General features: G+C 40.0%; 1 protein-coding gene across 4 annotated transcripts in view; it reads left to right on the top strand.

The window, feature by feature from the left end:
• MID2 (midline 2) overlaps positions 1-14884 on the top strand; it is a 124986-nt gene that overhangs the window by 25306 nt on the left and 84796 nt on the right. For all 4 annotated transcript variants that reach the window (XM_053580216.1, XM_053580218.1, XM_053580215.1 and 1 more), the window contains one exon: positions 10870-10965. In XM_053580216.1, coding sequence (XP_053436191.1) covers positions 10870-10965 — 96 coding nt within the window. The remainder of the gene's footprint in view (positions 1-10869; positions 10966-14884) is intronic.

Genomic DNA, 14884 nt, shown 5'->3' with positions numbered 1-14884 from the left:
GTTCATGGGATATGCTACATTTCTATAAAACTGCTTCACATTTTAGAACTTTGATTATACACATGGGGTTCTTTCCTTAGAAAAGATTGAGGGACTGGGCACAGTGACTCACACCTATTATCCCAGCACTCTGGGAGGCTGAGGCCGGTGGATTGCTTGAGCTCAGGAGTTCAAGATCAAACTGAGCCGAGACCTCACCTGTAGTCCCAGCTGCTTGAGAGGCTGAAGCAGGAGGATCGCTTAAGCCCAAGAGTTTGAGGTTGCTGTGAGCTCTGAAGGTGCATCACTCTGCTAGGGGTAACAAAGTGAGACTGTCTCAAAAAAAAAAAAATAGATTGTATTTTTTTTTGGAGAAACCCAAGCTATTGCCCTGGGTAGAGTGCCATAGCATCATAGCTCATAGTAACCCCCAACTCTTGGGCTCAAGCAATCCTCTTGCCTCAGTTTTTCTATTTTTGGTAGAGGCAGGGTCTCACTTTTGCTTAGGCTGGTCTCGAACTCGTGAGCTCAAGCTATCCACCTGCCTTGACTTCTCAGAGTGCTAGGATTACAAGTGTGAGCTACCATGCCCAGTCTCATATTATTGTATTGGTAAATGTTGGCTTTATAAAAAGAGAAGAAGTTTTGGTGGCTCTCTATTGCTGACAGACTTTAATTGATATTCTAAGTCCTGCACAACTCAGTTCCTGTGCTGCTCATTATTTTTTTTCCCCTACTCCTCTCAAACATGGTAGCTTCATCTACCCAGTGAGCCTCCTTCTTAATTGTGTGCTAAACATACCATTTTCTGTTCTTTTTTTCTTTTGAGACAGAGTCTTACTTTGTTGCCCTCAGTAGAGTACCATGGCATCACAGCTCACAGCAACCTCCAACTCTTGGGCTCAAGTGATTCTCCTGTCTCAGCCTTCCTGGTAGTTGGCACTACAGGCGCCTGCCACAATTCCTGTCTGTTCTGGGTCTCACTCTTGCTCAGGCTGGTCTTGAACTCCTGAGCTCAAGCAATCCACCCACCTCGGCTTCCCAGAGTGTTGTGATTACAGTCGTGAGCCACCAGGCCCAGACACCATTCTCTCTGACTCTTACCTTTTACTAGTGCTCTCCTTTTGCCCTGCTTAGGAATCCTACCTATTTTTTAGTGTTCCATTCAAACCAAGGCCACTCCAACACACTGAAGTTCCACTGTAAACTCCTTGAAGCCAGAAACAGTGTCTTTTACTTCTTCAGTATTCCTTTTCATAGTGCCTAGCACATACAGTATTTGTTGAAGAAATCCAAATGAATTCAGTCATAAGGGATTTTTAGGAAATATACTAGGACCTATAGCTTTCTTTGGTTGTTATCTTAGAAAATGTAAACTCTGGCTTGCCATGATGAATACTTTTAGATGTCTGGGGGAAAAAATCTCTTGTGAATTACTGAAAATATTCAAAACCAGAGTGTTAGAACAAGTATGACATGTCCAGCATGTCCTTAGTTTTAAGTGCCTATTTATTTTGATCTTTGGATTTTCCAACTGCCTAACCCTGTGGTGACATCTGTATAAATCAGATGTGATTATTGTGATTCTCTCTGAGAGTGATGTCTTCACATTTCCATGCCCACAGCCTGCCAAAAATATAGCTGATGAAAACCATGGGGAATAGAGGAATTTCCTGAAAGGAATAAACAAGCACATTTTCTTTTTCTCATTACATTTCCACAAATTCATTTCTACAAATAATTCTTCAATACAGTTGCGTTTACATATCAGGGATCTTGTAGTAATAAAATATTACCTAGCACTGGCATAAGCTTTTTTGCCATGGGAAAGTAAAACACACACACTCACACACACACACACGAAGAGAGACTGAGAGACTGAGACAGAGTGAGCTAAAGATTGCCAGACAAAGAGAAGGGAGATATGAGACTTGGAGAATGTTCAAAGGAATGCCACAATGAGAGGTAAAGCATTGGAAAATATAATATTCTAGAATCTTATCACAGCTGATTACTTGTCCTCCTTCCTACTCAGTCACTCTGTCATCCACCCACCCATTCTCACTCAGCCACCACCTTCTCCCAGTCATTTGTCTACTCACCTACTTGACACCCACTTCTGTCTGCCAAGACAGATACCCTTTCAGCTTATGTACCAATGGACATTTGATTTGTTTCTGAGTAAGTGTGAGTGTAAATATAAGAGAAAGGGAGAGCAATAATCTTTTTGGGAGACTGGGTTGAGAGAGAGTATCTTTTGATGCATATGTACGCATCACTGTTTATGAGTGTGTGTATTCCTGCATAAATGAGTGGCTGAGAATGACTCTGTTTACTAAAGTGCCTATAAATAGGTGTCACTGTACGTGAAGATAAGAGAGTGTCTGTGTTAATTTTCTGATAAGTTGGGTAGGAGGGGGCCATGAGTATGAGGCAAGCTTTCTGTAGCCACCCAAAGGAGTGTTAGAGCCTCAGTAGAACCTGTCCTGAGATTAGGGATCATTCTAATAAATGAGCCAGACCACATATACTCATGATAAGAAAAATCTTCAGTGGAAACCACAGTGGGTTACCATTTTCCAACTGCCTAACCCTGTGGTGACATCTGTATAAATCAGATGTGATTATTATAATTCTGTTACATGTTTCTTTGCCCAACAAAAAGGTGAGAGAACAGAAAAAGTTGTTGCTCACTCTCACTCAGGTATTAAATCACGGCAGCCAAATATATAATAATAAGAGCAAAGCATTTGCATACAGGTTTGTATGCTCTGAAGTGTGGTGGTGATGGTGGTGACATGTGTGTATTGTGTATTGGGGTGGCAGTATTTGTGATGGGGTTTCTCAGCTAAACCAGCTTTCAATTCATAATAATAAAATCTTTTTTTGCTTATAAATCTGGCTTCCTGTGGTATCTTAACTGTTCAAGACTTGCTCATTATATGTTTCATGTGTGTATGTGGGTGAAAATGGCATTTTACTTCATCTCTCCTCAAATTGTGTTTTGAGACTCATTTGAACCCCTATTCTTTTCTCACCAAGATTTATATTGATTTGTCTGGCTCTGAATTCATTTAGTATTAATGGGACCCTGTGTTGGAAGATATTTTCCATTGTTTCTTTGGTTTTAGAGGAAGTTTAGCAAGTAGATACTCTTATTATCTGTACGCTTATCTTTCTGTTTTTCTTTTGTCCCAGATCATCTCATCATTTGAAAGGAGCTAACAATCATTAGTTTGAGAACAAATTTATAAAATGTTGACTCAGAGATTGTTCTTGGGTGGATGAAACTCCTGTCTGTTATTGTTGGGCAAAGAAACATATAACAGAAATGTGATATAGGTGAGGAAAGATTAAAGAAACAAGAATTATTCTACCCCAAGAAGTGAAGTTTAAGGGGAAAAATATGATAATGGCTTTCAAGTTCAAGAAAGGTTGATATAATGAGGTAATGCCTTGTCTTCCTTGAAGATAGAACAGATAATAACTGAAACTATAGATAGCTTCAGGGACTTAGGCTAGGGCTTCATTCATTCATCTAATAAACAATTAATGAACACTCTCTTTGTTTATTGAATACTTTGGACATTGTGGTAGGATCTAGGGACACAGGAAATAAGCCATAGTTCCTGCCCTAAAGGGACTTGGAGCTAAGTAGGGGAGATAGACAAGTAAGGAGAAAATTCCAATTCAGTATGATAAGTGCCACCACACAGGTTTGCACAGGATGCTCTGAAGCAGGAGGAGAGGTCAGGGAAAGGATGGCATAGGGCTCAAAAATAGGGAATCAGGAATTAATTTGGGGGATTTTTGGTTGTTTTTTGAGATGGCATCTCACTATATTGCCCAGGTTTTTCTTGAACTTATAGGCTTAAGTGATTCTCCAGCCTCAGTCTCCTGAATAGCTGGGACTATAGTTATGCACCACCACACCCAGCTCTGTGAATGAATTTATTGGAGAAGCATCAAATTGGAGCGAGTCCATGACAAAAGAATTTATAGGACTTAGTGAATGACTGTGGTAGTTTTAGGTGATAGAAATTATTAAAAAGATTTTTTTTTTAAGACAGAGTCTCACTTTGTCGCCGGTAGAGTGCCATGGCGTCACAGCTTACAGCAACCTCAAACTCTTGGGCTCAAGAGATCCTCTTGCCTTAGCTTCCCAAGTAGCTGGGACTATAGGCACCTGCCACAACGCCCAGCTATTTTGAGAGACGGGGTCTCGCTCCTGTTCAGGCTGGTCTTGAACTCCTGAGCTCAGGCAATCCACCCACCTCAGCCTCCCAGAATGCTAGGATTACAGGCATGAGCCACTGCACTCAGCCTAAAAAAAGATTTTTGAGTTGGTGATATCTTAAAGGATGGTGGTATTGAGGACAAAAATGGTGAAATTTAGGAAGGGGCACTAGTTTTGGTGGGATGCTTTGATTTTAGATTTGAGTTTTATGTGATTTTGAGTCATTCAGCATTCATTCATTCAAATACTTATTAGGTGCCAGGTACCAGGATAGGTGTTGTTACAATAATTAAGACAGTCTAAGCCTTGGTGGAGCTCTCAGTTTAGTGTAAGGAGACAGACAGTTAAGGACAAAGTAACAAGACAGTGTGGTGAGTGCTATGACAGTGGAAGCACAGCAGGTTGTGAGAGAGCACAGGAGGGACAGCAAAACAGAATTTGAGAGGGATTTTGAAACCCCCATCAGGGGACAGATTTGGGGTCAGGGAAGGAGAATGTTCTAATCAAGAGAAAAGAACTTTGTTCAAACATGGGGTACTCTTAGAACTGTAAGGGCAGGTGTGCCAGGAGTTAAAAATCAGGCCTTTCCAGTGGCTAAAATATTTGGGCTAGAGAAATAGATGTGGGTGTCAGTTTGGAGGTAGGGCTGAGTGAGGATTGAGAATTGAGACTTGCAGCAGACTTACGATCTAGAAATTAGACATGAAGGAATAGCAGATGAAAGAGAAAGAGGAGGATGTGTATGGGAGGCTGTAACTGAAGAATAGTGCAATTGGAATTCAGTCCTCAGGCTTCCAGGAAAGTAGAGTTGGCTTTGGCTCACTATTCTAAGTGCTATCAAAATAAACACTGGATTTGGGTTTTTTAGTACAGGTTTTCTTATTATTTGGCCCTTCCAAAAGAGATTTCAGCTAGAGATTTAATCATGCTATGCACCTGAAGAGAGGGAAAAGAAAAGAAATGAGGGATGGTTGAGTAGCATTCCTGCTAAAGGAGAGTAGGGGAGGTGGGTCCTTGCTCAATGGTTGCAGGACCATCAGAAGAGGGATGGCAGATGTATAATCTGGCTAGAGGGTCTGGTTATTTTTTATACTAAACCTCAGAGAATACCTACATGATATACATCCAATATATCACCTGATATACCTCATTCAGGGACGTAGCTTGTGTCTATACAACAGCAAATAAATGTTTGCAGAAAGAATAAATTCTGGCATAAGGGTGTAGGCTTCAGTTTGTGGACCAGATGGTGGGTTCTGTTGTTGAAAGGCCGTATGTAATTGATACATAAAGTGACAGACTGAAGCAAAAGCAAAGTAAGTATTTTTAAGACAAGCAGTTAAAAAAGGAAAGCAGACTGTGACCCCCAAAGCATAGGAAGATTCTGCCTTCTGGCTTTTGGAAGAGCTAGGGACTTTGATGTGTAGACAGGATGTCAAAAAAGAACATGTCAGAGAATAGTAATGGGGTCACTGGCTCGTTTTTTTTTTTAAAGATGAAGTTGTCTTCTGTCAATTGAGAAGATTCAGGTTTGGGGTGATTGGCCTTTCTGCCCTTCTTCCCTTGTCTCCCACCAGTCACACCCCAACCGTCCCTCCAACCCCTGGCTCCAAGGTTCAATTCCCACATTGAAACAGTCAAGATCTTGTCTGGGTTTAGATAATGTTCCCCTTGTATCTTTTTTAGAAAGCAAAAGAGAATTCAGACATTCAGTGGCAATACTACATGTTTCAATAGAATTAAACAAAAACTGCACCCCTTGGCTTTAGGATTTACTGTGTCAGATGGGTGTATGTAGGTGTTCTATACATGTGTGAATACATTGCCTTCATGAAGCATGACAAATGGAGATGTTGGTCCAGTTTGCTCCAAAAGTGTCATCTGCCTTCACCTAAGTGAAGAGATGGTGTTTTGATGTGTGGCTAGGTTTCTTGAGGGAGCTGATGAAAAAGCTACCTGAAATAATGTGTGTCTAGAAAAGTGAGAGAACACCAGCAATTATTTGAGAGGATTAGAGAAACCACTTCTTTTAATGGGATGCTGTCTGGAAGGAGAATAGTCTGTGTCCAGTTTTCTCAGATGGCAAAACATTTTCCTTTTTGGGAAGGGAATAACATAGCACAAAGAGGCCAAGTCTGTATGATACAAATGAAGTGGAACTTGGGTAAAAATGGAATCAGTGTAGACTGCCAATTTAGCTAACTTAGGCCTTTTAAAATCTGTTATGCAAGCCAGCCAAATCTTCTTGCTTTGTGCCATTTAGACACATGTACAATTTTGTCTGGAGGTGAAGAGAGTCTCAGAGTTTGTTTCATAAACTAAAATGGCTTCTTTAACCCTCGCAGTGAGGAAGCACAGAAGGACCCAGAGGTAACCTCCTGCAGCAGGAAATGGGAGCTTCATCCTGCTCCCCCATCAACCTCCTGTCCCTGTTTCCTCCCAGCAGATATCTCTATTCCAATCTACCCTGCCACTTTGGCTCTCTTGCTGTCACATTTCAACAGATCTCAGAAAGTCACACTAACTGGGCTTAGATAGAGGGAACTTGGCCCAGTCATTAACTGGGCTGCACAAGAGAAGAGCAAAACAAACCAATTTTTCAAAACCGAGTAACAACAGAGACATGTTTACTTTTATATTAAGAGATTTTATGCACACACATATCCTCTTTGTTATTCAGCCAGAATATAGACAAGGTAATTACTTGGCCAAATCAATCAAGTCATTCAAACTTACAGTGGCCCAGAATTTTTAGTTCTAAATGGTTCATCAGTACTAAGCATGATAAGGAAGGTTGACTTCCTCAGACTGCATAATTGCTTCAATTCTCTGCTTCTCTTTGCATATGTTCATTATTGAGAATCAATTCCAATTTGAGAGTAGGCTTTAATTTCTTGTAAATGAATAGGAAGTGAATAAGTAAATGTTCAGTGTTTTCCTCAAATTATGTCTCGTAATGTAAGAAAACAGTGGCAAAAAGCCATCAACAGATGGTGTTTTCATTAGCCAAAGATTTATTTTTCAAAGCATTTTCATATTAATGAAGTAAAGTTGAAATTAGAGTCATCTTGTCAGTTCTGGTTCTGTGTTGTTAAAATGTGCTGGCATTTTGCAAATTGCTAAGGGGCCAGAGCAAACTAACCATTTGCCATAATTCTGTGATGGTAACCCAACCAGACCCAAAATTATGTGTTCAGCCCTAATCTTTGTTTTCAGTGGCTTTATAGAAGCCATGAGTCTCAGTTCTGGGCCATAAATGAGGAAAACTCGGCAGGGATTTTAGTCCTGCTCTGCGCTGTGAATTATTTATGAGATATTATTTTCATGACCAGTTTTGCAGGTCACATGTACTTGTTAAAAACATTCTACCTGTGGAATCCCATGTTTGAATAAAAATGCATTATAGTTGGAAACATAGATTTCTAATATTATTACCTGCTCTGGGTTCATCAATCTACATTATGTTGACTTAATATATCAATATATTCATTTGTGATACATGGAATTTCCATTGATCTAGGAATTTGGACTACTCTGACAGAGGAACCCATCAACTAATTGGGTCTATTACCAATTCCCACTCTCTGGCTTAAGCTAGACTCTTTTATCAAACTATAGCTCTATCATGTTCACTTTATGGCCAAACTTGAAGAGGAGTGGAGTCTTGGCAGCCTCTACTTTGTGGCTACCATCATACTATTTAACCCTGTGTGATTTAGCATCTGCTTCCAAAATCCTACTACAGTCCTTTTTCAAAGGTCATCTGTGACCTCTAATTATAAAATCCAGCTGCCTTTTATCAATCCTCATCTTTCTTGTAATCTCTGTATATTTGACAGAGACAAATCCTTTCTTGAAACACATTTATTTCAATTATCCTCTTACCTTGGCCCAGACTTGCATTACCAACTGCCTTGAATATTACCAACTGCAGCCTCCCAACCAGTGTCCTGCCCTCCATCGTTTCCTGTTTCTGTCTGCTTTGCATAATGCTGTGAGATTAATCCCCTAAATGCAGTCCTGATTATGCCATTACCTTGCTCAGCAGCCCTTGATAAATCCCCAGTGCTCAAAAAAAAAAAAAAAAAGGGCACAGAAGGCAGTCAAGACCTTCATAATGGGGCCTCAATCTCCATTTCCAGCCTTGTCCTCCACCACTCTGTTTGTACCTTCTGTTCTAGCCAAACTAAACTACTGTTCTTGAACATGCCATAGACTTTACTTCTTTTTACTTTTGCTTACTTTTTTCCTTATGCCTGGAATACCCTGCCCCCCCTCCATCTCTGTCTATTAAATTTTATTTATCCTTCAAGACTCATCTTAATTTTACCTCCTCTTTATCTGTGAAGTCACTGCACCTTGAAGAGAGTAGGTACTCAATACATTTTTGTATTAAATCCCTGAACTACCATTTCTTTTTTCTCGTTTCCCCTGACACTAGTTTAGCTTAGAGATCATGCCCAAATCAATGATTGCTGTCCCTCCTTTTTCCTTCTTTCTTCCACTTGTCCTTGCTGAGAAGGCCAAAAATCCAAATAGTTGTGTGATTAAAGAAGGTCAGGGAAGACATTGTGCCTCCAAGCCAAAAACAATGGAATAAATGTTGAAAGATCATTTTGTGGAAATAAAGCCAAAGACATTGAAAGAGATCTGGCAAGAACGGAGGTAAGGGTTAAGCTTGTCCTGATAATCTAACTAGAGAACAAGTGAAATCCAGCTACCCAGCCTAGAAACACATCTATGTTAATATATCCTCTAGGATATATTCATGGGAATAGTGCCAAGGATATGAAGGAGCCACAGCTACTTAGCAGACAAGACAAGAGTCGAATATACAAGTCCCCTCTCTTCCTCTATGTCTCCACTCTCCCTCCTGCTCCCCCAATCCACTTTTTCAAAAGCATGAACTTTGAACTACAAACCATAGGAACCATGGAGACGGCAATGAAATAATGAACATGACTAAGGGAAGGAACACTATTAGAATAGGGGCCGAGATGAGGGGTGGGGGGTATTACATTTGGAACAAACTTTATGGGATATTAGGATGGCAATTGAGAAAGGAGGATATTGGGTTGGTTCCTGGAGGAGAGGCAGCTACTAGAACTAAAGACTTGAGAATGGGGAGGAATCAAAACCCATAATCAATCTAGGATGAAATAAAATTCTATTTTTCACATAAGGAATGGCAGACAGGGTAGCTTGCGCAACTGAAAAATGCTGGAGTTCCGAGTACCATTGCAACCACGTTATATTCAACAGATGTGTAAAGTGTTCCTAATATGTACCTAAAAGAGTCTGTGTACCAGTAAGCAATGGTAAGCAGTGGATGTCCTCCTTTGATACGGTCAGGCTTTGTGTTTTGGAGTCTGACACTTTTGGGCAATGCCTCAGTGGCAAACAAGGAAAGCTGTGAGATACAATGCTAGATTTTGATGAATCCCAAACTCAAAATATTACCTCTTTTTTTCTTCTTCAATTTTGCTTTCAATTTCAACTGGCTTTCACTCATCTTAGTTTGAAGTTTGTTTTTTTTTTTATTTTATTTTTTTCTTTCCTTCCTTTAGTGATTCTCTTGCCCTTTGCCTCCCAAGTAGTTGGGACTATAGGCGCCCTCCATAACGTCCGGCTTTTTTTGGTAGAGACAAGATCTCACTCTGGCTCACTCTGGCTCAGGATGGTCTCGAACCTCTGAGCTCAGGCAATCCACCCCGCTCGGCCTCCCACAGTGCTAGGACTACAGGCATGAGCCACCACGCCCAGCCTACCTCTTTTTTTCCTAAAGGACCCTACTGATAAATATGTTATAAACAAAAAGACAAAAAAAAATATGGACACTGGGGCAAAACTCTGGCCTAAAGCTAGAGACCTGAGTTCCGGTCCCAGCTTTGCCACATACTAATTATATGGTTATGCAAAACACATTAACTCCACTCTGAACTTGGTTCTCTCATCAGTAAAATGCTGACATCTCCTACTTTGTGAGGCAGTTATGATTTTTAAATGGTGTATATGAAATTGCCTGGTGCAGTGTCTGGCAAACTTTCAGTAATTATTATGGTTCCTGACTTATGATGGTTCAACTTATGAATGGTTTTTCAACTTTATTATGGTGCGAATGTGATGTGCATTCAGGTTGCTCCTACACTCATGATGGAGTTACATTCTGACTTATGATGGATTGTAAGTTGAAAATTGTAAGTTGTATGTTGAAAATATCTTAAGCTGAAAATGTACTTTCAGGTTTACTGGGATATAACTGCCCTGTAAGTCAAGGACCATCTGAATAGTTTTCTTAGTCTACTCATCTGTAAAAGAGATAAATACACATGGATTAGGGGGACAAATGAAATTGCCTATGAAATACTTTGAAAAGCCAAAAAAATTATTGAAAACAGAAGATTGCTTTAATGTCAATAAATTCCTATATTCACAAAGTCGTGAATGTCATTTGTGTTCTCATAATGAGCAAATGTGTACGGCATTATTATTAGCACTTAGAATAGTGCGTGGCCCATAGCACCTGCTAAATGAATCTTTGAACTATTTGTCTATTGACTGACTAATGTTCACATGACATTGGTTCTCCACTTCATTGTTCTTTTTTCTCCTCTTCCCTGTTGCCTCTGACATCATGCTCTCTGCAATGACAGCAAACCCTGGAGATGAACCTCACCAACCTGGTTAAGCGCAACAGCGAACTAGAAAATCAAATGGCCAAACTAATACAGATCTGCCAGCAGGTTGAGGTACGTAACAGAAACATTTGTTCTTCTTTCAGAGGACCGGGATCATTGATCCTTTAGGGGATTTCACTTTTGTCAGAGTGTATCTCAGTTATTTGGAGAGAAGGACTGAATGATAGTTCTAGGAAGTCTTATTCCTTTAAGATGCTTATTCCATAAAAAGTGACAGATATCTATGGTTAAAAAATTGGGTTGTGATGATGGACTGGGGGGACAACAGTCCAAGGGACAATTCTTTCTCCTTTCTAAACAGTAGGCAATGTGTGAATCAGACAGAAAGGATGCTTCTTCCTTCATCAAACTGGACATTATCACTCCTTAAAGAGATTACTGGGGTGTCATAGGGAAGTTGGGAATCCTTGGGTGAGTTTCATTCAGTGTAATATTATTTTTGTAAGGTCAGTATCAGGACTGCTTCTCCTCTTCCTAGACTTTCCTCCCTTCCTCCCCTGCCTGTGGTCCTGTTTATACCATGCACCCCACCTGATCCTCACTCATCACCTTTCCACTTACTCTTGTCATCAACAAATGATATCTGTCTTGAAGTTGTCTGTGAATTGTAAAGTGCTGTGTGAGTGTGAGACTTTAAAAAATTCTTAATGTACATCAAATCTTAGAGCAGAGCTTAGAATAAGTGGACATAATAAAAGAAAGGTGTTACCACTCTTTCTTTCTCAAGACCATGAAACTAGCAGTAGGTAGCATTTGGTTTTGTGTTGATTTTGTTGAAGGGCTGATGGCAGAGCTTAAGGTGTAAGCAAGTTGGGTAAAATACTATAGGATTACTGATGGTAGTGGTTGGATAAAAATGCTTCAATTCTATTTAGAGCCTGATAATCTGATCTTACTTGTATGACATATAAATGTAACAGTTCAAAGTTCATTTTCTTTCCAGCTTGGTGCCCATTGCTCAGTGGTTAGGGGGCCGGCCACATACACTGAGGCAGGTGGGTTTGAACCTGGTCCTGGCCTAATGGACAACAATGACAACTGCAACAAAAAAATAGTCAGGCATCATGGTGGGCACCTGTAGTCCCAGCTCCCCGGGAAGCTGAGGCAAGAGAATCGCTTAAGCCTAAGAGTTTAAGGTTGCTGTGAACTGTGATGCCATGGCACTCTACCGAGGGTGACATAATGAGACACTGTCTCAAAAAAATTCATTTTATTTTAAGTAATAAAATAATTTTATGAACATCTCATAACGTAATCTTACCTGAGAATTCCTATTTAAGAGACTATGGAAAATTTTATAAGGCAAATAATCCTCTTAACTATATGAGTTACCCTCCACCCTCTACTCATTTGGATTTCTTAAAATAATGGGATTCTTCAAGTATAGTGTATTTATATGATGAACATGCCATAGAAATGTAATTCCTGTTGGGCACTCCATTTGTGGAAGAGAGTGGTGCTATATGTAGGGTATATTAGATATTGGCTAAACTCAGATATGAGATTGGAGAATGAGGCATAGGATTTGGGCAGAAGTCTGAGGAATGAAAAGAAAGAACACTGGAATGTGAGTTGGAAAACTTGGATCTAGACTTGGCTTTTCTGTTAACTGGTAGTATGAACGTGAATAATTCATTTAGCCTCTCAGCTTCAGTGTCCTTACCTATGAAATGAGGAGTTGAACTGACCACATGACCTTCAGCTTCTTTCCAGATTTCATAGGTCCTGATTCTATGAATGGTGAACTTTCTTTATTCTGTTCATTTTTTCTCCTATCTCATCCTTTCCAAGATGGGGAGAAACAACACAGAAAATATTTTGGAGTGGTTTTCAGCTAATCAGAATCCCTCTATGTTTCATTCTGTCAGAGTTTCTGATTATGCTGTTAGATTACAGTAAAAGAAATCCACACTGTTGAAGGGACAAGGGAGTATTGTAAGCAGGAGACAAGATAATGGATCCCTGGGTTTAGAATTTGCATGATTGAAGGTGGGGTAACAGCTAATAGTGAATAAAATGTAGCTAGAAATTATAATCATCACCTTCCTCATTCTCATCAAAATGATTAAGTACAGAGCAACAAGTCGTAGTCACAACAGCAAAGCAAACAATTTATTTTAATTGCTCATCCACTTTAGGACCCTTAAAATGTCTCATCTCTCCATCCCTGAGGTGCTTATCACCCTTACCAGCCTCACCCAATCATACCCTGTTCTAACCTTTCCCAGCCTATCCTGCCAATCAAGCTTTTATATTCAGAGCCCTACTCTTTTCAAAAAGTGGAAGGAGCAAGTTTCCTAAAACAATCCATCATTGTGTTAATAGAGGAGGACTCAAACTGTGGCCTTTTAGGTAACAGGCAATGTTTTAACAGTGCCTTTCTGAAGTTTAGTGTTCCCGGCTGAGCCTTAACTAAGGTGACACTAGTGCTGCCATATATAAGTAAAGCGGGAAGAAAGAATAGCCCCATGATGAACCAGCTAAGTAGATATTTAAGAATCACCCGTAGGGTACATGTAGGCTACTGTCTGCTCTAGTTACACAAAAGGTAAACTTTTACCGATACCTCTTTATGTCTGGCATTATCCCAAGTGCAAAGAAAACAGCTTAGACACAGTATCTACCCCCAAATCCACCCTGATGGGTGGATGTACATGTACAGGAAATATAGACAATGGAATAAAAACATTAACTAAGAACTGGGAAAAAATAATGAGCTATCAGTTTAGGATTCTTTGACAGGAATTCTAGAGGATGGTTTATGGAAGACCATGGCTGTCCTCCATGACATCATCCCTTCTGAAAGGTTAGGGACTTGCCCTTAACTTCCTCTTAATAATAGGGTGATTCCAGGCTACTTATTATATTCATTCAACACAGAGCCTGTGTGTCCAAAAGCCTTTAGGATGAGCCTCAGGATTAGAAATGTAGTTAATGAAGGGACTGAGATTTCATAAATACTTTATAAAATGAATAAAGAGTAGGAAACTGGCAGTCATGAGAACCAGACACTGAAGGGTGATTTGGAATTTTTTCATTTTATCTAATCCAGATTTGTGTATAGGGAATGACTATATTCACAGTGTATGTAAACCAGGCATTGGGCAGTGTGTGTGTGTGTGTGTGTGTGTGTGTGTGTGTGTGTGTGTGTGTGTGTGGAGGATGCCGGGCTAAAGCACTTCTGAGAAAACTGGAATAGACTATTTTCCTGCCAAACCTGTTCCCCTTCCTTATTGTCTGCAAATGTTTTTGTCACAGATTGGCTTTTCATAAAGGGAGGGTAAATATCGCCTCCCTATGCTAGTCCTTTCTCCTTGTTCTCTGTTCTCCTCACAAAGTAAACAAAGCTGCAGTCTTCCTATTATTACAGAAACAGAGATTAAGATCACTAGGAATTCCATAGCTGAATTCTGTGGTAAGGTAGATTGTTTTAGTTGCTGCCCAGTTTTCAGAATTCAGTAGATGGCAGCAGAAAATATTTTCTGTCGGGACTGGAGAGCATGGGAAGGAGGTAGAGGCAACCCCAAGACTACCTCTAGTCAGGTTAAGGAAGGGAACGTTTTGACCTTGTTACTGTGGCCACTTGATCTCTATATATAGTTTTTCTTTGTCTTGGCTCATCAGGCATCCTTTGTTTACATTTCCAAAGGAAACTTCTGTATAATGCATAGCCAAGGGAAAATGTATACCAACAGATGAATACTTCCTCTTGGCTTTCAAGACTTCGTGGTTTTTTGTGACTAATAAGCATTCCTGAAGCAAAAGTAATTACTTAGTAATTAGTTGGTTAACAATATTTCTTGAGCCTACACTATGTACTCAGTATGGTGGGCAATTTGTGGGCTCCAAAAGAAATATACCTGGTTGATGACTCCAGGAACTTTCAGTCTAGTTAGGGAAAACAAAGTATCTAGTGAGGAGGATTATTTATAAAGCAGCATGAGATGCCGGGAGTAAAACAAATGTAGCA

The sequence above is a fragment of the Nycticebus coucang genome, chromosome X, assembly GCF_027406575.1.
Source record: "Nycticebus coucang isolate mNycCou1 chromosome X, mNycCou1.pri, whole genome shotgun sequence".
Lineage (NCBI taxonomy): Eukaryota > Metazoa > Chordata > Mammalia > Primates > Lorisidae > Nycticebus > Nycticebus coucang.
The sequence above is the reverse complement of the archived record's forward strand: the minus strand, read 5'-3'. Positions and strand labels throughout refer to the sequence as shown.